Source organism: Oryctolagus cuniculus, chromosome 4 (genome assembly GCF_964237555.1).
Source record: "Oryctolagus cuniculus chromosome 4, mOryCun1.1, whole genome shotgun sequence".
Classification (NCBI taxonomy): domain Eukaryota; kingdom Metazoa; phylum Chordata; class Mammalia; order Lagomorpha; family Leporidae; genus Oryctolagus; species Oryctolagus cuniculus.
In genome coordinates this window covers 91,918,659-91,943,295 of record NC_091435.1, presented here as the reverse complement: position 1 = coordinate 91,943,295, position 24,637 = coordinate 91,918,659, and the positions used below count along the sequence as shown (strand labels likewise).

The following is a 24,637-nucleotide window of genomic DNA, read 5'->3' as shown; positions in this document are numbered from 1 at the left end:
TGGGCTCCTGGCTTCAGCTGGCCCAACCCTGGACATTGTGGTCATTTTGGGAGTGATGGGAGATCTCTCTCTCTCTTTCTCTCTCTCTCTCTCTCCATCTCTCCTCCTCTGCCTTTTCTTCTCTTTCTGTAACTCTTTCAAATAAATAAACAAATCTTAAAAAAACAGTTCTTTTTATGTATCTGACATTCATCCTGTTAAAAGGAGGGGTCTTTGAGCTGATTTTATTACTATTCTGATCAATAGACTATACTCAGATCGACAATATATGGTCTCCAAACTAAGCTGTGCAAGACATTTTAACTTCTTCTCTCCTCACTGAGATACTCATTCTTGAAGCCTTCAGCTGCTAGGGCACTGTGACTGCCCTGAGGTGGTCATGCTGTGAAGGAGCCCAACAACTCACACAGAGAGACCACATGAGAAGTAGAGTCTATGTGAAGGAAGAGTTATGCAGCAGTTCTAGACACTTCAGCTCCAACTACTGTTTGATAACAACTGCGTGAAAGACCCAGAGTCAGAAACACCTCCCCATGTTCCTCATCCATAATAACCACAGCAGATAAGAAAATGATTGCTGTTGTATGCCATTAAGTTCTAGAATTCACAAATAACTTTCTTTTGTAACAAAGAGAAAGGGAACGAGAAAGAGCTCTTCCATCCTCTGGTTTATCCCCAAATGGCCATAATACCCTGGGCTCGGCCTGGCAGAAGCCAGAAGCCAGGAGTTTCATCTAGGTCTCCCATGTGGTTGCAGGAGCCCAAACACTTGGGCCATCTATGGCTGCTTTCCCAGGCACATGATCAGGGAGCTGGATCAGAAGTGGAGCAGCCAGGACCCAAACCTGCACCATAAGGGATGCCAGAGCCGCAGGTGGTTTAACCCACCGCACCACAGCGCCGGCCCCTCACATACAATTTTTGTGTAATTCATATCCCATTAGCCAGAACTTAGTCACATAACCACTGCGCTGTGAAGGAGCCTGGGATAAGTAATCTTTATTAAAATCCTCTTACTATGTGGAAAGGAGGCAACAGATCATATGTAGTGGTCTGCCATAACTAGAAAAGGAACCCTTTAAAGGACCAGAGAAATATGAATACAAAATATCAATTTTTAAAAAATTTTATTTCTAACCATCTTGTTCTAGTGAAGATTTAAATTAGTTTATAGGAGTAGATTTTTTAAAATTTATTTGACAGGTAGAGTTATAGCCAGTGAGAGAGAGAGAGAGAGAACAGAGAGAAAGGTCTTCCTTCCATTGGTTCACTCCCCAAATGGCTGCTACAGATGGCTCTATGCCGATCCAAAGCCAAGAGCCAGGAGCTTCCTCCTGGTCTCCCACGCAGGTGCAGGGGCCCAGGCACTTGGGCCATCCTCCACTGCCCTCCTGGGCCACAGCAGAGAGCTGGACTGAAAGAAGAGCAACTGGGACTAGAACTGGCATGCATATGGGATGCTGGCACCGCAGGTGGAGGATTAACCTAGTGAGCCACTGTGCCGGCCCCTACAGGAGTAGATTTTGAATCTGCAAATTGACATAGGAATATCAAGTTCAAGATGGTGAAGTCAGCCCATGAACCTGCTCTCCAAACTTTCCCAGTTCCCCACTGGTACAATCAAAGAAATGCAAAGTAAAGAGAGATCTATATTTACTGAAAACCACAGATGATCATTAGCTACATTCCTCAGACATTGAAAGGACTTTGGACTGATCATATACAAAGAAACAAGCTCATTTTAAGACAATGAGGAAAAGACCACTTTTCTGCATCCTGGCAGGGGGCAGCACTAGCACTTCCAATGGGGAGGGACAGGGTGTGTGCTATTGGTTTCCCTCAAAGTTCTCGGATATTCATCTCCTAAAATCCTTGGGATCTCTGAAGCGAGAGAGGTGTCTTTTGTATGCTAATGAGATCCTACTGCCTGGATTGAGGGAGGACCTACCTAGCTTCAGAATGGGGGCTGGGCACCAAAAACACCAGGACACAATTGAGGACTGGGAATTTTAGCCCCATCTTCCAAACTTGAGGGAGGAGAGAGGGGATGAAGGATGAGTGGATCATCAATGACCAATGATTTAGTCAGTTGCTTCTATGTAATGAAGTATCCATACAAACCCAGAGAGCTTCCAGGTAACTTTCCACATGGAGGGTTCCCAGAGGGTGGTGGAGCTGGAGAGGGTTATGGAAACTCCATGCACCTTCCCACATGCCTTGCCCAATGTGCATCTCTCCATCTGGCTGTTCATATTTATTCTTTATAATATCCTTTAGAGTAAGTGAGTAGATGTAATTAAAGTGGTCCCTTGAGTTCCAGGAACTGCTGTAACAACTTAACCAAACCCGAGACAAGAGGCATGAAAATTCCAATTTATAGTCAGTCAGTCAGAAATAGCTGTCACAACTTATGTTTTCAACTGGCAAATGAAGTGGCGGTGGTTTTATGGGCCTAAGCCCTCCATCTATGGAATCTGACACTACTTCCAAGCAGACGGTGTTGGAATCAAACTGAATCAGAGTACACCCAGCTGGTGCCCACTGGAGAATCTGTCACATAATCTACTGGATAATTGCTTGGTTGTGGATAGAAGAAGTCCTTATGCATCCTGGTGTCAGAGGTCACAAAAATGCTCTATGTTGTTCTGAGAATAGAGAATTAAAAAATAGATTTTGATTTTGAGTGACAGGGCTGTGTTTTCAGCTGTGTCTGGAAACAGTATAGGTGGCAGGACAGTCAATCGGAGTAAATCTCAATCCTACCTGTAGAGCTGCACCTGGTACTCCCCACCCAGGGAGCACTTGCTCACTGCACTAATTTGTAGATTAAGTTTGCATGAAATGTAAAGTAAGAGGGTGTTTCCAAAGTCAACGCCTAATAAGGGCTCTTCATGCCATCAGTGAAAGAAGCAAAACCCTTATAACCTGGTGCACCACAAATCAAGGAGAGAAAATGTTCCTCTTGTTCCGTGGCTTTGGAGGGTGACTGAGTCCGGTGGAGGCCCCCTTCCTACCACCCCTTGGCACTAACACCTCACTTCTTATAAAGAAAACTTGGGTGAAACAGGCATTTTCCTTCTTCCTTTGCCTAGGACCCCAGAGAGACCACATCATCTGTAGCAAAACTCTCCCCAGCTCCTTGCTGTGAAAAATCAGCAAAGGAAAGTCATTAAGTACATGAAAAACTGTAATTCAAGCAAATAAGTACAATCTACAGAATGAGAGACCACGCCTCCCTCACCCCTATGGATAGAACTACAGCAAGAAACAGTAAAACAAGCAAGAAACTTAGAAACTCTCTAACTTGTATTCATGACAAGGTTTGTAAAACTATTGCATTAATAATTCTTATTTTTTTATATTCCTTCAGGCAATATAAAGGGAAAAAACCATTAGGTGGATACCAGAATTTTTCTCTGCCACAATAAATTCCAGAAAATACTGAAATAATGGCTTCCACTCTTTGAGTGAAAAAATATTAAGAATTGTCTTCAAAGAATGTTATACTGAGCAAAGCTATTTTTTATAGGGGAGAGAAACAGAAAAATTTTCCCAGAGAAGCATACCACCCACATATCCTCCATGAAAATAATTCTCACTAAAGTGTCCCAAATGAAAGGAAGAAAATAAATCAACATAAAACACTTAAAAGCTGAGTGAGCTGGTATAAAAATGATGAGGAGAGAAATGTTTGAAATTTGAAAGTTGATTCCTTTAGTGCTTGTTAGTATTCTGAAATCTAATGCACATGTCTAATGAGAGTAAACACTTCTCTAATGCATTATATTTCATAATACTAATAAGTAATTATATTAGACATGTTACACTGGAAAGAGAATTATGAGCTTCATTCTATTAATTTAATTATAAAGTACTAGATTATTCTAACACAATAGGAAATCCATGTTGACAAAGAGGGTATGTTAAGTTCCTTCCAATCTATCAATACCAAAATAATTAATAGCTTATGTAATTATCCTGAGACACATATGAAAATAAGGATGGAATGCAATTTTTAAAAGCAAATATAATCATTAACAGAACAGACATATGTTGTCTAACTTTCTTTTTTAATGTTTATTTTATTTTTTTGAGAGAGACACAAAGAGAAAGAGAAGAGAGGAAGAAACAGAGAAATAGAATGAGAGAGAGCTTGTGTCTATTGTTCCATTTCCCAAATGCCCACAACAGCCAGGCTGAAGCTGGGAGCAGGGTGCTCAATCCAGATCTCCCATGTACGCAGCAAGGACCCGATCACTTAAGCCATCACCACTGCTTCCTAGGATCTGTGTGAGCAGGAAGCTCAGGTCAGGAGACACAGCCAGGTATTGAACCCAGGCACTGTGTTCTCAAAGTGTACCTCACCACTATGCTAAATGCTCACTCTGTTGTATAACTTTCTTTAAGAAAAAAAAAAAAAAAAAAAAAAAACAGGCATCGTGGTGCAGCAGGGTGAGCTGCCACCTGCCATGCTGCCATACCATATGGGTGCCAATTCAAGTCCCAGCTGCTTCACTTCTGATCCAGCTCCCTGCTAATGGCCTGGAAAAGTAGCAAAAGATGGTCCCCTGTCACACACATGAGAGACCCAGAAGAAGCTCCTGGCTCCTGACTTCAGCTTGGGCCAGCTCTGGTTGTTGAGACCATCTGGGGAGTGAACCAGTGAATGGAAGATCTCTCTCTTGCTCTCTCTCTCTTTTTAACTCTACCTTTTAAATAAAAAAGAAATCTTTTTAAAATGAAAAGTCCAACAACACTATAAAACAAGATTTAAAGGATTAAGGATTAAAACAAAAATTTTTATACAAGATTTTCTTCTTCCTAATATCTAAATCCACTACAAATATGTGTTGTTTCATTTTAAATCCCAAGAGTAAAACATGTTTGTTTTTTCATCTTCAGACACTTTAATTGTATTTTATTTTGGCCAAATTTTTTGGTTTTACTTTTTCAGTTCAATATATTACAGACAGAAAAAAGACATTTCTGTGCATTTTTGTTTTATTTAAGTTTGTCAATATTTGTGCATGCCTCACCAACGTGGGAAGAAGAGTTATATCATCTTGTCACACCATCAGTCAAAGACCACCAGGAACCCATCTGTGGCTGAGCCAAGGTGGGCTTTGTTGACTCCTTGGCAGGAGTGAGGCTGTGCATGACAACCATGAAGCATCCTGATAAAGGGATTAGGAAAGCTGCACGGTACTATCTGGGCAGGTCAGGGGACTCGGGGGAAGATTCACCTAAGTGGAGCCTTGCTCTGGATTGGACGTTGTCAGAAAGTGAGGCTCATTCTATGCCTGGGTGCCATGATGATTCATAGCTAGAAGGTGAGGAAAAGAAAACAAAGTTAAAGCTGTGATTGACAAAGAAGTAGCAGCTGCTCACGTTGGCCATCATAGGGGTTGTTTAGTCTTTTCTGTGGTTTGGACAGTGTTCATGTCTCTACCTGAATTTGAACATGATAATGGTGTGATCCTGGGTTTGATGATCTGCTATCGTCCCAGGGCGGCCTTGGATGAGGCCAGTGTTCCGTGGAGTTGTTCGGTGCATCATAGCCCAGGTGTGAGCACTCGACTACTTCCCAGATGTCAGGGGCTGCCCTTCTCTTTCTCATCCTTCCTAAGCATATCCAGATAAATGAACACACACACGCACACACAATGAAAAGTTTTTATGTGTTTATTTTATTAAGAACATTTCCTCTTGCTTAATGAACCTGATATGGGGGAAGCAGTCAGGGAGTTTGAGTTGGGATAAATGAGCTGAGATAAATGAGCTGGGAGGGTGTACCACAGTTTCTGTGGCCCTGTATTGTGGCTCCACCCCCTTACGTGTCAATCCAGTATGCTCACTTTCCCATGAGGCACCTATATCTAATCCAGATGGGGAATGAGACATTATGGTGATCACGTGAGCTAAATTCAATGTGGAGACACAGGGAAGCTCCAGAAATCCTCATGAACACTAAACCTCACCTGAACTCCACCCCATTTGTGTATTCAGTTAGGATACCACACCCTTTCCCATGAAGGGGACTGCTGGACATGGGAACAGCCTCCCTTTGGCCCCTTCTCCTGCCTTCTTCTTTACATTCTCTCCTCGTGGGCACTTCTCCGGCACTCTCACGAAGAGCTTTTCTCCTTTCAGTATTACTTGCACTCATTCTTGAACGTAGTCCCACTATCTCATTTTAAATTAATCCTGCTCTCATTTTTGCACATTATTTGTGCATGTTATTTATAAATACTTCTCTCATGTTGGGGCAAAGACTTGGGATAAAAATTGAGATACATATTACCAAAGCAAATCTACTGTATCTAACAGATATAGATATGTGCATATTAACATATTTAAGGAAATAATTCATTTGTATTGTAAGAAGAAACAAAAAAGGAAGCATAAAAGATCACCCACAATTGTATTCAATTGAATTCAACATGTGTAAACAATCAGGACCAGAAACAAACTGTCGGTATCCACTGAATAGTAGATTAGTTTATTGGCTTTCTTTCCAGCATTAAATAAAACAACTGCCTCTGTTACTTCACCAGAGTTGTTAGCTTTGTAATTTGCAGTCCAAATTTTCCTTACTCAGAGAACACTTTAAAATATCATTCATTTCTATACCTAAAGATGAAAACAGAGACTCTTAGTTAGCTTCGTGGGAAATAAAGATGCATGGAGAAAGTACAGAACGGGCGGGGTTGAATTCTTCCTTTAATACATGCACAGCGCCTGGAGCGTACACGGAGACATTCAAATGCTGGCGGGAGGCACATGGGTAGAGATGCTTCTCAGCACTTTTCCTTTGCTCTTACAGAAGCATTCTAAACATGATGATAAATGTTTGTCCCACAGAAAGACTTTCTTCCTTACCCGAGGGAGCTGTCTGCACCCAACTCCAGCCCTACTTCCAGTCAGCACTCCCAGATTCCACACGCCCCTCCCACTCCCACTCCATCCTCCTGCCTTCTTCTAGTACTTGGCCACTTACTATACCCTGAACAGGACAAATCTCTGCTTCGGGGTTGTCTTTCCTCACTCAGCTGGAATGCTCTTAGTCCCCGGTCATTGCAGCATGACTTCGGGATATGCTTTTACACGTCTTCAAAACAAGCACCCTGATACCTGCTCTTCCATAAACCATCCCAACCAGCTCACCTGCGAGTAATGATTAGGTTTCCTCTTCACTAGCACAGCACTGACAACCTCACAATGCCCCCCCCCCCATTTTCAGCCTTTCCCAGTTGGGGACTATGTGTATCTTTGTGATCCTGGAACTCAGGACACGGCAGGAACAAAATAGAGCAGAGCAGATGTTTGGGAGTCTCTGCGTGAACATTGAACGAATGCATCTGTATTCCTTGAAATATGAATTCCATGCCCTGTTTTTCCAGGGGTGGTGGTTTGTCTTGTCTCGTTCGTGGCAGCACCAGGGTACATGAAACACACATAAGGTGGCTCCTGGAGGGAGGGAGCTATCACAGGGAATTTGGCATCCAATAAAACAAGGGTTTAGTCAGTCAGCTCTTCTCATTGAACATGTGCTTCATGCCAGGTTCTGGGGATAGAAAGATGAGACATAACTGGCAATAGTGGACAGCCCCAGGTGCATGCTAGCAAGGACAATGCAGGAGCAGAGGCAGCAGAGGTCGCCTCAAGCAGTGAGCTCCTAATGCCACTGGGGACTGTGAGCTTCACAAGGAAGCTAGTTGTCAAGTTGAGACTGAAGGGGAAATGTCCAGAAACCAACTGGGAGCAGCATCCTGGGGAAACTGAATAGCAGAATCTGAAGGACATTGTCTTAATCATAGCCACAAAGTAGCCTGGGGACTGACAGTTCAAGTTCTGGAGTCAGAGGGACTGTGGCTTCTGACCTCAGCACTGTGACTTGCTAACCAGGTCACTAGGAACCCATTTCTCAAGCTCCCTAAGCCTCAGACAGAAAATGGGGCTGTGCGTGTGTGTATGAGTTGTGTGTGTGCATGGAACTCCTTCTCAATGAAGGTTATGCATTATTGTTATCTGGGAAATGAGATGTGCCTGGCTAATGAGACTACATTCAGGCTTCAGCAGGAAGGAGCATTGTATGAGTAACAGGGAAGTGTGCCCAGCATATCTGACTACCAGAAAACCACCCTGGGGACAGTGCCAGGGTGGAGGGTGGAATATAAGGGGAGAAGCAGCAAGCATGAAAATTATGAAGGGGGCTACTAAGGCAAGATCCATGAAGTGATTGCCCTGGGGAGAAAAGAAAGGTCAACCCAGAAGCACTTGGAGAGAACAACCCACAGTCCCTGGGACACAGTGACTGCTCAGTGTGGCGTGCAGTGGGGCGGTTTTGATCAGGCTGCGTTTGAAGCTCCTACAGGCAGGTCGGTGAGTCTGAAGGTCTGGCACTCCCCAGCTCAGTGGCGATGCTGACAGGAGCTATGCAGACCTGGAGTTCTTAAGCAGTGAAAACCTACATTGTGAGTGGGTGGGCCCTGAGGGAAAACAAGCAGAGAGAGAAGAGACACCTGGGGACCCCCAACACACAAGGGATGGGCGAGGGAAGGGCTCAACAAGGAACATCACCTTGGAGAGAAGAGGACTGGGATATGGAGGAGCGAGTGGCGCCCTGAATGGGAGGACGAAGGCCAGTGGATACAGCAAGAAAGGAGCAAGCAGCGAAGTGGCTCTGTGGTTGGCCATGGGGTGTGGGGTGGCAGTGTCAAGAACATGAAAATGAGGCTTCCACGGATTAAGGAGGAAATAAGAGGTGGAGGTGAATGTAATCCACTCCTTGGGGACCTTGACATTGAAAGAACCACAGAAATTTGCATGGCAATAGTGAGAGGAGCATGCAGAGTCAGAAAAGTGTCCTAGTTCAGTGTGACAAGGACACAGGTGCACTTACACACTCAGAAGAATTAGCTGCAGAGAAGAGGAGCATGTTTCTCTTCTGGAACTTTCCCTAGACCGCATCTCTCTTCACCTGTCCCTGTCCCTTTCCCTTGTCCTATCTCCACCTCCACCCTTTGCAGCCTTCATCTAAAAGACCTCAGATTTTCTGGTGGTCTGAGGCTGGATCCTCTCCCTTGACACATTTTTGGCCACGTATCCTACACAAGCCACAACTTATTAAGAGGTGCTGCTGGCACAACTTCACCCCAGTGCTGTCCTTGCATATCCTCTGGATGCTCCCAGAGTGGAGAGAGGCGGGAACAAACAGTCCCCTGGACCTGCTCGCTTCCTGGCATCCTTGGCATTCAGCTTCCCAGAAGCCACGGTGCCTCTTCACAGAGCAAATGCCCTGCCAGCAACGTGTGCTTCTGGCCTAGTTTGAGCTGGATGCAACCTAGGAACTGAATTTTTAATTGTATTTCATTTGAATTAAGTTAAATTGAAAGGGCCACATGTGATTGGTGGATAATATATTGGAGACAACTCCAGCCAAGTGCACCCTAAATCCAGAGTAAAACTGGAGCATTTCATAACGTCTGGAGCAGGCTCTCCAGGAGAGGGACCAGGTGACTTTGTCCCCATGCATTGGGCAGGGCCTCTGGTTGCCAAGGCAACCACGGCTGGATGGTCAGAGGCAGCGGAGACAGACAATTATGCAAGGTGAAGAGAAATTCTAACGGAGTGCAGGCTAGGAAAGAAAGCAAAGCGGCAACTGGAGAAGGAAAGGAAGAAGATCCCTCACTGTGGGACTAGCACTAACTCCAAGGCCGGCCTGCTCTAAATCCTCCCTTCCCGCCCCCCACACCCATTCCGGAAGATTTCATGGAAGGACCATTACAAATCTCCTAATACAAACTCCTCATCCTGCAGAGGACTCCGCTGAGGCCCAGAGCGGCGGGTGAACTGTCCAGGGTCAAACATGGACTCTCAGCAGAATCAGGCCCACACCTTGGCCTCCCGCAGCCCCGCTCAGCCCCACTTTAAAGGAAGGCAGAGCTGCGGAAGGAGAACTGCAGGTAGACCACGAGCAGGAAGAGGGAGGCCCAGAAAAGGCACCAGCGAAGGGAGAAGAAGTTGTAGCCCAAGCTCCCCGGGGCCCCCAGCTTGGAGGCATCCGGGAGCGAGTAGGTGGTGGCCTCCTCCTCCAGCAGCTTCTCGCTGGGCTTCCAGTGCATGATGCCCTCCAGGCAGGCCTCGCAGAACTCGCTGCGGTGCTGTCCGCCCTCTGGGCGGCCGGCCACGTGGATGCGGTACTGGCCGCCGTCCTCGCCGTAGCACTGCTCGCGCAGGCTGGTGATGAGGTTGTCCACCAGGCCCTCGATGTTCTCCTCCAGCATGCTCGACTCGTCCAGCCGCGCCGTGCCGCACTCATAGCACAGCTGCTTGAAAACACGCATGCGCACCGAGCCCACCCGCTGGGCGCGGTCCAGGTGCATGTGGAAGAGGATGACCACGTGGGGCGACTGCCAGGTGTGCCAGCACCAGGAGCAGTGGAACCTGCGGGCAGGGGAAGGAGGGGTGGGGGAGGTGTCGCCTCCCAGCGACAGTCCTCCCTGGGGAGGCCACAGAGGCGAGGCCTGGAAGTGGAGGCGGAGTGTTTACTGCCCTGTGGGTGCGTTAGCTCCGGCCTCCTCCTGGCGAGCACCCCTGGGACCCCAGCAGTCTCCTCAAGAGCCCGGCAGTGGAGCCACCTGGCACCCAGCAGTGCCCGGAGCGGGCCTCCTGCAGCCCTCCCAGGCTCAGCTCCCCGCAAGCCAGATGCACTCGGGACTGCACCTGGATAGTGCCCAGGGCCGCTTCTGGTCTGGGGTCCTCATTTATAGCCTTGTAAAATGCGGTGTGATGGCGACTGACTGCTCACCCTTCAGTGGCTCTAATAAGGGGCATGCTCTGCCCCATCTGATGTGTGCACCTTGCATCTAGCTGTGACAAGCACACATCCTGGCACACAGTGGGTCCACAGTAAACCACTGGTGATGAGAGGATGCATGGCAGACAGGCTTGTGAATGACTACTGGGTGTGATCCTTACATCTTCACAAAGAACAATTCTCTGTCCCTTGACAGATCACCCTTAGATCCCACTCAGCCTGCAGAGGGAATAGGAAAAGTGGATCCCAGTCCCCACCTCCCCCCCAACACACACACCCCTAAAACACACTTCTGTATACACAGGCTGCTTTGTCCAACCTGGATCCCAAGAGCCGCAACTTCAGGAAGCGTGAAGGTAAATGATTAGGGCTCATTAACCAACCCATCCCATCCCCTTCTTCACACACCTTCATTGACAGAGCGCTGAGTCTGAGATAACTTCCCAGGCCCCTGTCACACACAGAGGCATCAGAGGCAGGGGGGATATGTACTGGATGGAGCCAGCTCTCATCACTGGCCCTCTCTGGATCCAATGTATGATGTCCTTGATAGACCTCTGATGAGAAACTCCATTCTGTACAGTAGCTCCCACTCAGCCCCTGCTGTATGCCAAACACTGCTGGGCCCGGGCTGTGGGACTCATGAATCCAAGCCAGCCTCAAGCCCTGGAGAGATCTGACAGCGTGAGCACAGGTGGGGCTGGCAAGGCACAGGATCCTGATGGGTCCTGAGCCGGGAAGGGGTTCCCCCAACCCCAGCCCTGTGCTGCACCAGAACCGCAAGGACACCAGGGCGAATGCATCCAAAGGCATAAAGGTAGAGTGAGCCTGTCCCCCAGATGAGCATGAGAGGAGTTCTCTAGCCCTGCCTGAGGCCAGCTGAGAGCCAGGAACTGGACCAGCTGGACCTGAGACAAGAGGAGTAGTGAACCTGTTGCGCTCAGCCCCTAGACTCCTGAGTCCTCGCCCGGTGTCCTTCTGTGCTCCCACCAGCCAGCTGAGAGTCCTCATGCTTCCAGGCCCCTCCTGCTACATCTCTTTAAATTGGTCAACCCAGAGTCATTCCCCTCCCCCAAGCAGACCCCCTCCCCACCCCTTCCCCACTCCTGCTGCCACCCAGGTCTTGGAGCAAGAGTGCATGGTCTTCCTCCCTCGGTTCCCACCCTCGACACCACAAGGGGCTCCACACCCATCCACATGTGAACCGCCCACTCTGGGTGTCCAAGTCCCAGCCACACCCCTAGAACACAGCCACTCATTGGCCTCCCTTGAATCCAAAGGCCCAGAGAAGAGGGTTGTACTGACCCTGTGGGAAGGCTTGAGGCAGCTGGGGCAGGGAATTCTGTGCTCCCAGTCCCAGCTCACAGGCCAGGAGAGGGAGGGACATGTAGGAGGTGCACAGCTCCTCCACAGTGTGGGGCCTGGCCGCCAAGACTGTGCTCCAAGCTCAGCCTTCCTGTCACAGACCTGGAGATGAGAATTGGGAGAAATCTGATTGCTCATCTAAAGATCACTGCCTGTTTTTGCAAATGGTAAAACAGAGCCAGAGGAGGAAAGGGACTTTGCCAATTTGAAAGAGCTGGTTAATTGTAGAGCTAGTTTCTAGCACATAGCAAGTGTCAAGACATGTTCTTGCATCAAATTGGATTGAATTGACTGAACAGACAGACCCTAGATTTGAACACAGTCCCACCTCCCACCCCAGGAGGCTTTCTCCAGTGGACCTCATAGTCCCCACCCCTCAGTTCCCACCAGTCTTTAAATGTTGAAGATTGCAGGGTCATTGAGGCGATTACTGTTCTTCATTTAGTGTGGAAAACTGAGGCCTGGAATTAACTTGCCCTGGGTCACCCAGGGAGTCTGGTCCACCCAAGACTGGAACCAGTGGGTCTGGCCCTGTGGTATGCAGGTAAAGCCATCCCCTATGATGCCGGCCTCCCATATGGGCACCCATGCATGCTCTAACTGCTCCATTTCTGATCCCACTCCCTGCAAATGGCCTAGGAAAGCAGCGAAGATGGCCTGAATGTTTGGGCCCCTGACACCCACATGGAAGACTCAGATGAAGCCCCTGGCTCCTGGCTTCCACCTTGCCCAACACTGGCTGGTGCAGCACTCTGGGGAGTGAACCAGTGGGTGGAAGATCTCTCTCTGTGTCTCTCCTCCTCTCTCTGTAACTACCTGGAAATTCTTTCTCTGCTCTCTCACCTGAGAATGAGACTTCCTGGCTTTGTCCCCCCTTCCTTGGAAGGTGCCCGGGGTCATAATCCAGGGGCTGCCCGCAGGCCTCCTCCCCACCAGGCCTCTCACCTGCCTGAGGCGTGCTGTTCCAGATACTGCTTCCAGCCAGGGGCCAGCTCACCGGGCTTGAGGCTGGGGTCTATGATGAGTTCCCAGCTGTCTGCTGGCTTTGCCACCTCCATCTTCTCATAGAAGACTTTCTTCCACTCGCAAATGGTCAAGCTGGCACTCATGGTGCTGCCGACAGGGGTTGGAGCTCAGCCAAGCAGGGGCAAAGAAATAGCTTGGGTAGCTCCAGGGGAGTGCAGTCTCTGTGTTCTGAAAATCCTCATCCACAGGACTGGGAGGAAACAGAGCCAGCTCCCTCCTTCATCACCCTGGCACCTGTTGCCATGGCAGCCAGGTAGAGCATGAAGAGCCAGGACTGGGGACCAGGGAAGCCCCAAGGGAGACTTGCAAGGCTCTGAGCCCTACAGAGGCAGGGCTGGGTAGTGACACCGACTAAGTGGAGTAAGCAAGGTGGGAGGCCCAACCCCCGACCATGCTCACCTGGGTCTCCAGAGATCTCTGGGAGGCTAGGACAATCCAGTGGCCCTGTCACACCCCACAGCCCTCCCAAGCATTCTCCAGATTGTGTGTGCTATGATAACCATGACCCCCCAGAGTCAAGGAGAAACAAGGGACCAGGAAATACAGAGTCTGCTGCTCCCACCCTCCCAGGCATGCTGTGACCATTGTTTACTTGGGGCCTAGCACGAGCCACTTAACCTGTGTGCTGGCCATGGCAGATCAGGAAACCAAGCTCCACACAACCTCTGAGTGGCCAACCCAAGGTTCAGATCCAGAGCTCCTGCCACCAAGCTCATTTGTTCATTCATTGCACTACTGTTGAGCTCCCATCACAGGGAGATCAGGAGAAAGGCAACGTGTGGTCCCTTGGCTGGGGGAGATCACAGCCATTTGGTAAGATGGGATGTAATTTAGTGCACCAAGAAAAGCACAGTAATAACATCTCAGAGTCGTAGTCATGCTCAGATCCAGCACCTGGTCCCAAGCCATGCTGAGGCTGCCGCTGGAGGAAGCAGTCTGTTCTCAGCTACAGGCTCCTGCAGCCCCAGCTGCTGAGCCAAGCAACAAGGCATCTGCAGCTCCCGGATGCCCAATTTAAATACTTTAGAGACCAGATGGGGATCTGAGGGCAAGTTTGCATAATGCAGGGGAAGGCAGTCACCTCCATGGAGGCAGCCTTGGGCAGGGAAAAGACCAGGTGGTCTGGCTCAGCCCAGCCCCACTCTGACTTCTCTGTGGCTTTTCTTCCGGTTGTGCTCATATTTGTGGTTCTGCAGCCGGAAATCTGGACTCCTGGACATAGAGCAGAGGACATGCAGAACTGAAAAAGGGTTGCTAGGAGTCCGCGGTGGAGCTGGCCACGTGGCACTTGCCACCAAGTGGTTCTCATATGGGGTGAGGTCGGGGACAGCCTCATTGCTCCTCCAACAGCTCTGAGTCAGAGATCCCACAAAGGGTAAGTACATATCTTACAGCCATTAGTTGGCAGTCCTCAAAGGGACACTTTGTTTTTGAAATGCAGTTTCTTCATTGAGCTCCCCACTTTTTAACCAAAATCTCTTGACATTGCATCAGGACAATGGAGGCCGGGGAATAGGAAATGACTTGCCAGGGGTCTCAGAACCATGCTGCTCACACCTCCCTCAGGGCTCTCTCAAAAACTCAGCTACCAGACCGCATAAGATGGGGGCACCTGCGATCCCAGGATTGAAAAGAAGGTGATGGGGCTTTCAGCCTGGCCAAGAACCTCTGAGAGATGTTGTAACAATGTTCCTGGAACACATGGCATTGAAGGGGAAAAAAAGAGAGGATGAGAACTGCCGGGATTTATCCGGCTTTTGTTTGCTTTTTCCCTCGAATGATGCAATCCCCTTAGGCCTACTGTCAAGCTTAATTTAAAGTAAGCAGGGATCAATATAATTCATCTTTCTGTGCAACAGTGTTGCTTTCGCTAAAGAAAAAAAAAAACACTTTTTCTGTGATGCAATCAATGGTTGCTCCAGTACCTACCATGCCAGAGTTTACTAACACAGCCGCAGTCGGCACCTCACACTGGCAGTTCTGGTATACACTGCTGCCTTCTTTTTTTCTTGTCTTTTTTTCCTATTTTTAATCAAAGTGAGCACTTCTTTAAATAAAGAGATTCTCATCCCTTGTAGAATAAAATGTTGTGTATCTGTATCCTGTGAACAAAATACAAAGGCAAAGAGAGTGGATCAATGCACCATTCCTAACCTCCAATTCGGAATATGAGTAAGTACTTTTGTGAAATATTCATCATAAAACTTTGATTATTAGGATAATACCAAAAATGCCCACGTGGAGCCAAAACGTCACAGGAAAATGACCTTCACTCCAGAGACTGCAGCACCTGCTCCTAAGGGCACATACCCTCCCCACCCCAGAGCTGGGGGGAGGAGTCCCTGCCATTGCCAGCCACGGTTACTGTTGGGATTATGTTTTCCCACAGGCTACCCAAGGCCAGGAGGAGGAGGAGGAGACTGAATAAAACGAGGCAGTGATTGAGAATTTTTCTTTATGGAGAAACAAATCTAGGGAAGATACAAGCCACATCCTGTCTTCCCCTACCTCTCCACAATCCAAAGAACCATGGCAGGTGCTCCTGGGCAAGCCTCATGTGCCCTGGGGAATCTTTTTCAAGAGATGTTAGGAAAGCCCCCACCATCCCCAAGAGGCAGCTCTTGGAAGAACGTGGTCCAAGTTCCACTCTTGGGTTGGGTGGACTCTACCAGGAATCCGGAGTCAGTCAGGACAGTCCATGGCTCTCAAACAGCGACACATAGTGGAGAAACAGCTTCCAGGGAAGATTCCATGCTGCTCTTCTATCAGCGAGCAGTGCTCAGAGCAAATGCAGCCTGGACATTTGCTAGTGTTCAAGGGTCCATGTTTTATGCACTGTGTTCCCCACAGACTCTGGGGTCTGTACTAAGAGTGGCCATATGTATGGACACTTTTGCAAGGCTTTTTATCCTAAGAAGATATTTGGGACATTCATAGGAGGTAAATGTTCAAAAAGACCAGGATGGGAGTAGGGAATGCTCTATGCAAGAAAAGAAAAAGGTAGGGGTTCAATAAGTGTCTTCGTGGTTCTGAGAGGGAGGAATATGGAATTCTCTGCCATCAAGGAACATTAAGACCCAACGGTTCATGGGATGCTTTAAGCACCTACAGCCTGCACTGACTTCTGTCCAAGAAGAGCCTCCAGGAGAGTTTCTTACCAATCCTCAGAGAACCTACTAGGTTCTGATGAGCTGAGGCACACACACACAAATAACCATGATTCCTCTCTGGGACAGGATTAGTCATCCTAGAAGAAAGAAAAGAAAGCGCGTGGAAGCTTGGGGTGGCTTTAGAGCTTCACATGACCAGCAGGTGCCCTCCTGGAGCAATAGAGCTAAACAGGTTGTATGGTGGACCATGGCCAGAAATCCTGTTTCTAATGGCAACGCTTTGACCAGCTGCTCTGTGACCCTCGTGAAAGAAAGACCCACAGAGGATGGAGATCACATTTGCCACATTCCAGGGAAGATCTGCCTGCCAAGGTCCCTGCCCTGTCTCCCTGGGAGTGCAGGTGCTTAGCAGCCTAGGGGAAAATGCAGTCAGTAACTAGATGCTGCTGACCCTTAATCTGCACCCTTGAGGATCCAGCCCTGCAGCCCTGGCAAAATTCCCATACACAGTTAATCAGGAAGACCTACTCAGGAGGAATGGTAATTACCAACACGAGAAGTGTGCATTTAAACACCACAGCTTCCAACCACCACTGAACAGTCCCAGACAATGTCACCCTTAGGGTTGGCAGTGAAGGTGCTATTTGGTCTCTTCATTAAAGCACTTGATTACAAGTTGCTAAGCACAACTGGTAAAATGCTGCTTAAAACACTGTAAAAGCATCACTGATATGACAAGACAATAAAGCACCTGTAGTCCGAAATCTACTTTCAAGCAGGAATTCCAAGCCCTGAGCCGAGAGTTAAAGTTGCTTGTGCTTGAAAGCCCAGCAAGGCCCAGGGTCCACAGCAGGGACTGGGTCCTTGGGCAGGTGTTTGGCCTGGTGTTTAGATGCTGGCTAAGGGTACCCAGGCTCAGTTCTTAGTTCTATCTCCTCTCTCCAGCTTCTTGCTCATGCAGACCATGAGGTAGCAGTGAAGGCTCAAGTAATTGAGTTCTTGTCACCCACAGAGACCTGGAATGATCTCCAGGCTCCCAGCTTCATCCCCCAGCTCAGCCTGGCACTTGGTGAGTGAACCAGCAATGGCAGCTCGCTCTGTCTGTCTCTCCATCTGTCTCCCCATCTCTCTCTCTCTCTCTCTCAATAAACAAATACTTTTTTGACAAAAAAAAAATTGAAAACTTACCTTGTATCAATACAGGGATAACTACAACATGAATAGATACAGACTATATAACTTTATATATAACTATATAACTTTCATACTAAGAGGAAGAAAATGACATAATAATTAGAAAATATAGTACAAAGAAATTAAGAAGAAATACAATGAAAATACACTGATACAAGTAGAAAGAAAAAAACAGAGTATTGGCTACAAATTCAAACAAACATGTTAGGTATAAATAAACTTTGTGTCCAATTAAAAAGCACAGTCCTCTTGCTGAATTTTAAAGACTAAAATTACCACCTTCCCTTAGTAAGATGTTGTTAGACACCTGCCTGAGTAGAAGAAATGAAAATGTGTGGTATGCCGAGGCTGACAAGGGTGAGGAGCAACATGGCCTGTCTCACACAGGTGGCAGAGATTTGTGTAACTCTTTGGAGAGCCATTGTCACTGTCTTGTAAGGCTGAACATTCGAGAACTCTATGATCTGACTCTAATCCTCCTAGAAGAGCGCTCTCACATGCACCAGGTTACATGTATGACAACATTCATAATGTCATTGCTTATAATGACCTGAATTACAGTCTCAGGTATTTCATCTCATTTTTCTCTGTTTGATTTTATTCCTCTGTATTCAATTCTTTTCCTTTCTATTCTGTTCCATTAGTTACTATTCCTTTCCACAAATGACCACAACATAAAAATATACACACACACATACTTCAATACTACAGAGCAATAAAAATTAATTAGTTCTACCCACATCAACATGACAGAATCTCACAATATTTAGCAAAAAAAATCCATGTTAATTCATATCAATTAACTTAAAAACCCAGATTTAAACTGTGTCATGTACAGGATCCGGTGTCATGGGATAGCAGGTAAAGCCGTTGACCATACCACCACCCAGTACAAGCACCCTTTCACATCACGACTGCTCCACTTCTCATCCAGCTCCCTGCTAATGGCCTGGGAAAAGCAGTGAAAGTTGACTCATTTGTTTGGGCCCCTGCCACCCGTGTTGGAGACCCAGATGAAGCTCCTGGCTCCTGGCTTTGGCTTGGTACAGTGCTGGCCATTGAGGCCATCTGGGGAGTGAACCAGTGGATGGAAGATCTGTTTCTCTCTTTGTCTTTCCCTCTTTCTGTGTAACTCTGTCAAGTAAGTAAATAATATCTTTATTTTTTATTTTAAAACAAAAAGAGAACCTATGTAGTGTACAGAGTTTATTTAAAAAAAAAAAAAAGGCAGGGAAAGGATGATCCCAAGTGTGGCAATAGCAGTACTCTGCAGGGAGCGAGAGTGGTTCTGTGGAGGATGGGAGAGCTTCTGGGAGGTGGTGAAGTCCAGTTTGTGGGCTGGGTATTTGTTTTGCAAGGTTTTAATCCATAAGCATTCTTTAAATTACATGTATACACTTGCTATACTGTTCTGCAAGCATGATGCATCTCACAATTTAAGACAAATTGATGCTATCATCAATCTGTGACAGACACGCTATCCCATTGCTTAGCCAGCCCTAAATAGTAACATCTAGCAATGGCTCCTCTGAGCATGGTCATTAAGATGGGCATAGATTTAAAAGCTGGAGGAGGCCTAGAGAAACCATCAGCCCCCTACCCTGAAAATTGCATCAGGCAGGTGGATAAAGGAGAGTCAGTGAAGGAAATCCTAGGTGACAGTGCTGACAAAATGTGAGCTCTCAGGTCCCCGTATTTTTATCCTAAGTACTTTCAGGTTGAATCCCAAGTGTTATCAGTGGTCTTTAATTAAATACAGAAGCTTGTGAATCTATCATTGGCTGAAAATTCAGTTCCATGAGAAGTTCATAAAATATAAACAAATTATTACTGTCAAACCATAACACAATTAACATTACCATTAAGAATTACTTGAGGGCTGGCACCGTGGCTCACTTGGTTAATCCTCCACCTGCAGTGCCGGCATCCCATATAGGCGCCAGGTTCTAGTCCCGGTTGCTCCTCTTCCAGTCCAGCTCTCTGCTGTGGCCCAGTAGGGCAGTGGATGACAGCCCAAGTGCTTGGGCCCTAAACCCACATGGGAGACCAGGGGGAAGCACCTGGCTCCTGGCTTCAGATCTGCATAGCTCCAGCTGTAGTGGCCATTTGGGTGGTGACCAACGGAAGGAAGACCTTTCTCTCTGTCTCTCTCTCTCACTGTGTAACTCTATCTGTCAAAAAAAAAAAAAAAAAAAAACGAAAAGAATTACTTGAGGGTTATTACACTTTTAAAATTACATCCACAAGGCCAACACTGTGGTGATGTGGGTTAACACACTGGCCTGAAGCACCAGCATCCCATATGGGTGCCGGTTCGAGACCTGGCTGCTCCACTTCTGATCCAGCTCTCTGCTATGGCCTGGGAAAGCAGTAGAAGATGGCCCAAGTGCTGGGGCCCCTGCACCTGTGTGAGAGACCTGTAAGAATCCTGGCTCCTGGATTTGGATCAGCATAGCTCCTGCCATTGCAGCCAATTGGGGAGTGAACCAGCAGATGGAAGACCTCTCTCTGTCTCTCTCTCTCTCTCTCTCTGCCTCTCCTTTCTCTGTATAACTCTGACTTCCAAATAAATAAATAAATCTTTAAAAATTAACTAATTAATTAAAAAATTACATCCACAAGGGCCAGCGTTGTGGCATAGCAGGTAAAGCTGCTACCCGCGATGCCGGCATCCCTATGGGCATGGGCTCATGTCCCAGCTGCTTCACTTCCTATCCAGCTCCCTGCCACTAGCTGGTGAAAAGCAGCAGAAGATGGCCCGAGTACTCGGATCCCTGCTTCCTCAGAGGGAGACCAGAAGAAGCTCTTGACTCCTGGCTTCAGCCTGGCCCAGCCCCAGCCATTGTGGCCATCTGGGGAGTGAACCAGTGGGTGGATATCTCTATTTCTGTCTCTCCCACTCTCTCTCTCTCTCTCTGATTCTAACTTTCAAATAAAGTAATATATTTAAAAAAATAAAGTAATAAAATTAAATATACAAAGAGAATATTGACACAAAAAAATCCTACACGATTAGTCATCAGAAGAACTAAAATTGAAACCACAATAGAATGACTACAATTAAAGCCTGGCAATACCAGCTGTTGAGAAAGATACATCAGAGCAACTGGAATCCTCATACATTACTGTGGGGAGCTCCAAAAGGTGCATCCGCTTTGAAGAGCAATTTGACAATTTCTTTTAAAAAAAATTATTTATTTATTTATTCATTTGGAAGACAGAGTTAGAGAGAGAGAGAGAGGTCTTCCATCCACTGGTTTACTCCTCAAATGGCCACAATGGCTGGAGCTGTGCTGATCCAAAGCCAGGAGCCAGGAGATTCCTCCAGGTCTCCCACGTGAGTGCAGGGGCCCAAGGACTTGGGCCGTCTTCTACTGCTTTCCTAGGCCATAGCAGAGAGCTGGATGGGAAGTGGAGCAGCCAGTACTTGAACCAATGCCCATATGGGATGCCGGCACTGCAGGCGGTGGCTTTACCCACTACACCACAGTGATGGCCCCAACAATTTCTTTTTATTTATTCATTTTATTTATTTATGTATTTATTTATTTATTTATTTTTGACAGGCAGAGTTAGACAGTGAGAGGGAGAGACAGAGAGAAAGGTCTTCCTTCCATTTGGTTCGCTCCCCTCCCCCAATGGCCGCTACGGCCGGCATGCTGCACCAATCCGAAACCAGGAGCCAGGTGCTTCCTCCTGATCTCCCATGCGGGTGCAGGGCCCAAGCACTTGGGCCATCCTCCACTGCACTCCCGGGCCACAGCAGAGAGCTGGACTGGAAGAGGGGCAACCGGGACAGAATCCGGCGCCCCAACCGGGACTAAACTCGGGGTGCCATGCTGCAGGTGGAAGAGTAGCCTGGTGAGCCGCGGCGCCAGCCATAATTTCTTATAAATATACACTTAGCGCGTGACCTAACAATTCTACCCCCTGGATATTTACACAAGAGAACTAAGAATATATGTTCACACATACAAATTTCTGTAGCACCTTTGCTCATAATAGCCTCAAGCTGGACACAAACCAAGTGCCGATAAATAAACTGTGTCAAATTCATTCAATGTTGTATTACAAACAAAAAGGAGAGCCTACTGAAACACACAACATGGGTGAATGTCAAAAGCACACTGAGTGCAAGATGTCAGAGGCAAAAGAGTGTGCTATATATGATTATTGCAGCTCCATTCAATCCTTGTAGAGATGATTCTAACGCAGAATGGTAGCCAGCATGCAATGCCTAGCTAGGGTCGATACTCCGGGCAGACATTGTTTTCGGTGCATGTAATCCTCATTTACCCAGTGATGCTCTTCTAGCTTGAGGGTCTGTCTAGGGACCCCAACTCACACACAGAAGGATTCCTTCATGCTGGGCCCATCCCTGAGACAAGCTGTTCACTATGAGTCGAACAAGTCCTTACCTTGAGTCTCTTCCAATAAAATGGGCATCCTTTGATGAGGAATCAGAGAATGGTTCTCAGTAGGAGCACATAGCTCAGTTGGCTTCCTTGGAGACTTCACATCGCCAGATTTGAATAAAGGTGTCAAGTTCTATGGGGTGTGGAGAAGTAAAGAAAGAACACATTCCTTGACATTGCATTTAAGCTTAAATATGGGTTCAATATTAATTTTTTCTTAGCCAAAAGTTGATAAGGACATTTTCTTGTGGGATAACACTTGTGGGACAAGCATTCCATACTTAGGCAGCTCCTCTTGAAAAGGCCCAGATAGATGGAAATAGACCATTGAGGTCTGAGTTTGGAACCAGGAGATACACAGTCACTAGGAGTGAGAGCCCCCAAAGTGAGCAAGCACTGCAAGGGTTAAGTCAGATGTGTTAGAACCCTTCCTCTTGTTTCACCAGCTGTCAAACAATTGTAGGGAGTGGACCTATGTGTTATAACAATGCCTTCTCACTCCACAGGTAAGGTAGGTGGATTTTAGAGTAAAGCATATGAGATACAGACTGAACAACTTCTCCCTTTTAATTCCCAGTGATTTTGAAGTTTCCTGATGTGGGTATCATTTCATATTCAACCCTAGTTGAAAAGCTCTTGTCTTGGTCTGTTTTGTGGTGCTGTAGCAAAATACTGCAGGTGGGTAGTTTATAAAGGAAAGAAATGTACTTCTCTCACAGTTCTGGGAGCTGGAGAGCCTGGGATCAAGGAGAGGGTCTTCTTGCTGCTTTGTCCCATGGTGCATAGGTGAAAAGGCAAAGGACTGGGGGCTGGTGCTGTAGCGCAGCAGGTTAACGCCCTGGCCTGAAGCGCCGGCATCCCATATGGGCACCGGTTCTAGTCCTGGCTGCTCCTCTTCCAATCCAGCTCTCTGCTATGGCCTGGGAAAGCAGTGGAAGATGGCCCAAGCCCTTGGGCTCCTGCGCCTGCGTGGGAGACCAGGAAGAAGCTCCTGGCTCCTGGCTTCGGATTAGCGCAGCTCCGGCCGTTGCGGCCAATTGGGGAGTGAACTATCGGACAAAAGACCTCTCTCTCTCTGCCTCTCCTCTTGCTGTGTAACTCTGACTTACAAATAAATAAATAAATCTTTATAAAAAAAAAAAAGGCAAAGGACCACACACAACACAGCCAGAGGGAGCCACATTTTATTTTTTTTGACAGGTAGAGTTAGACAGTGAGAGAGAGACAGAAAGGTCTTCCTTCCGTTGGTTCACCCCCCAAATGGCTGCTATGGCCGGAGCTGCACCGATCCGAAGCCAGGAGCCAGGTGCTTCTTCCTGGTCTCCCATGCAGGTGCAGGGTCCAAGCACTTGGGCCATCCTCCACTGCCCTCCTGGGCCATGGCAGAGAGCTGGACTGAAAGAGGAGCAACCAGGACTAGAACCCGGAGTTCATATGGGATGCCAGCACCGCAGGTGGAGGATTAACCAAGTGAGCCACGGCACCAGCCGGCTGCATTCACTTTTATACAAACCTATTCCCACAGTAGCAATCCCACTTCTGGGGCAGGCATTTGGAGTAACAGATAAGACATCCCTTGGGATGCCCATATCCTATACAAGAATGCCTGTGTTTCAGTCATGGATTCGCTCTCAATTAATGTCTTGGGAGGCAGCAGGTGATAGCTCAAGTATTTAGATTCCTGCCACCCACATAAGAGACTCAGACTCAATTTCAGGCTCCTTGGTTCAACTTGGCTCATCCCTAGCTGTTCTGAATTGAAAAGCAGGGGAGGGGATGTGGGGGGAGGTGTGAATCAGTGGATGGAAAATCTTTCTTTCCTCTCTCTCCCCAACCCTGTGTGTGTGTGTGTGTGTGTGTGTTGTATCTTTTTGTCTTTCAAATAAAAATTTATAAATAAATAATTTTCTTAAAATCCCACTCCTCTGATAAGGATATCGGTCCATTTCAGAGGTGACATAGTCACCTCTTAAAGAGCCAGCTACCTACACTGTTGTATCAGGGACCAAATTTCCAACGTATGGATTTAGGGGACATATTTAAACCACAGCAGTGTCTGTGTTCATCTGACAAATGCTAATATACTCAGGATATACTCAGGTGGACTCATGAACATCAAGGTATCCATTTCTTAGTCACAGGAACACCCACAGGGGAAACGGCCATGGAAATCTTATGGAGAACAGAAACTCACTTAAAAATTCAACACTGAAACTTAAAGCATTGATTCCTTTTCAATATAAGCATTGTGAACTATTGACTGCTCTACTTTCTGGTGACACTTAATCCAACAGGTCTCCCTTGGGAGTGTACAGCAGGACACCCTGGGAAGCTGTTTTGGATAATGAAGGGAATGCTCCTCTCACATCTCCCACAGAGCGGTCTGGATTTTCAAGGAACCAGACAGATACAGAACCCAGGGCTGGAGTATCACGGGAATAGCATTGTTAGGAGAGAGAGAGAACTATGTACCTAAGTGATATATTATTAATGCAAATCTGATTATGTAGTTCAAGTTTAAAACTATTCAGTGGTTCCACCGTCCTTTAAGACAAAATCTTAATGCTTAATGCTTTGCATGACATTAAAAAAATCCTTCATAATCCATATCTCATATATCTCTCAGGCCTCAATTTTCATCACTTTTCTGTGTGACCCAAATGTATCAAACAGTATGGGGTTTCAAGAAGGATTTTAGATTATTTCAT

At 47.1% G+C, this 24,637-nt stretch overlaps 1 protein-coding gene across 1 annotated transcript; it reads right to left on the bottom strand.

Moving 5' to 3' along the window:
- Positions 1–9,830: 9,830 nt before the first annotated feature.
- RTP2 (receptor transporter protein 2) lies at positions 9,831–13,293 on the bottom strand. The gene is made up of 2 exons (XM_002716371.4): positions 13,130–13,293; positions 9,831–10,446 (listed from the first exon to the last, which is right to left on the bottom strand). Exons 1-2 carry the CDS (start codon positions 13,291–13,293, stop codon positions 9,930–9,932), a joined length of 681 nt encoding a protein of 226 aa, XP_002716417.1. The 3' UTR covers positions 9,831–9,929.
- Positions 13,294–24,637: the final 11,344 nt, after the last annotated feature.

Coding starts and splice junctions, on each gene's coding strand:
- RTP2 (XM_002716371.4), bottom strand. CDS start 13,293: ATGAGTGCCAGCTTGACCATTTGCGAGTGGAAGAAAGTCTTCTATGAG. Junction 10,447..13,129: donor GAACAGCACGCCTCAGGCAG/GTGAGAGGCCTG, acceptor CCCTGCCCGCAG/GTTCCACTGCTCCTGGTGCT.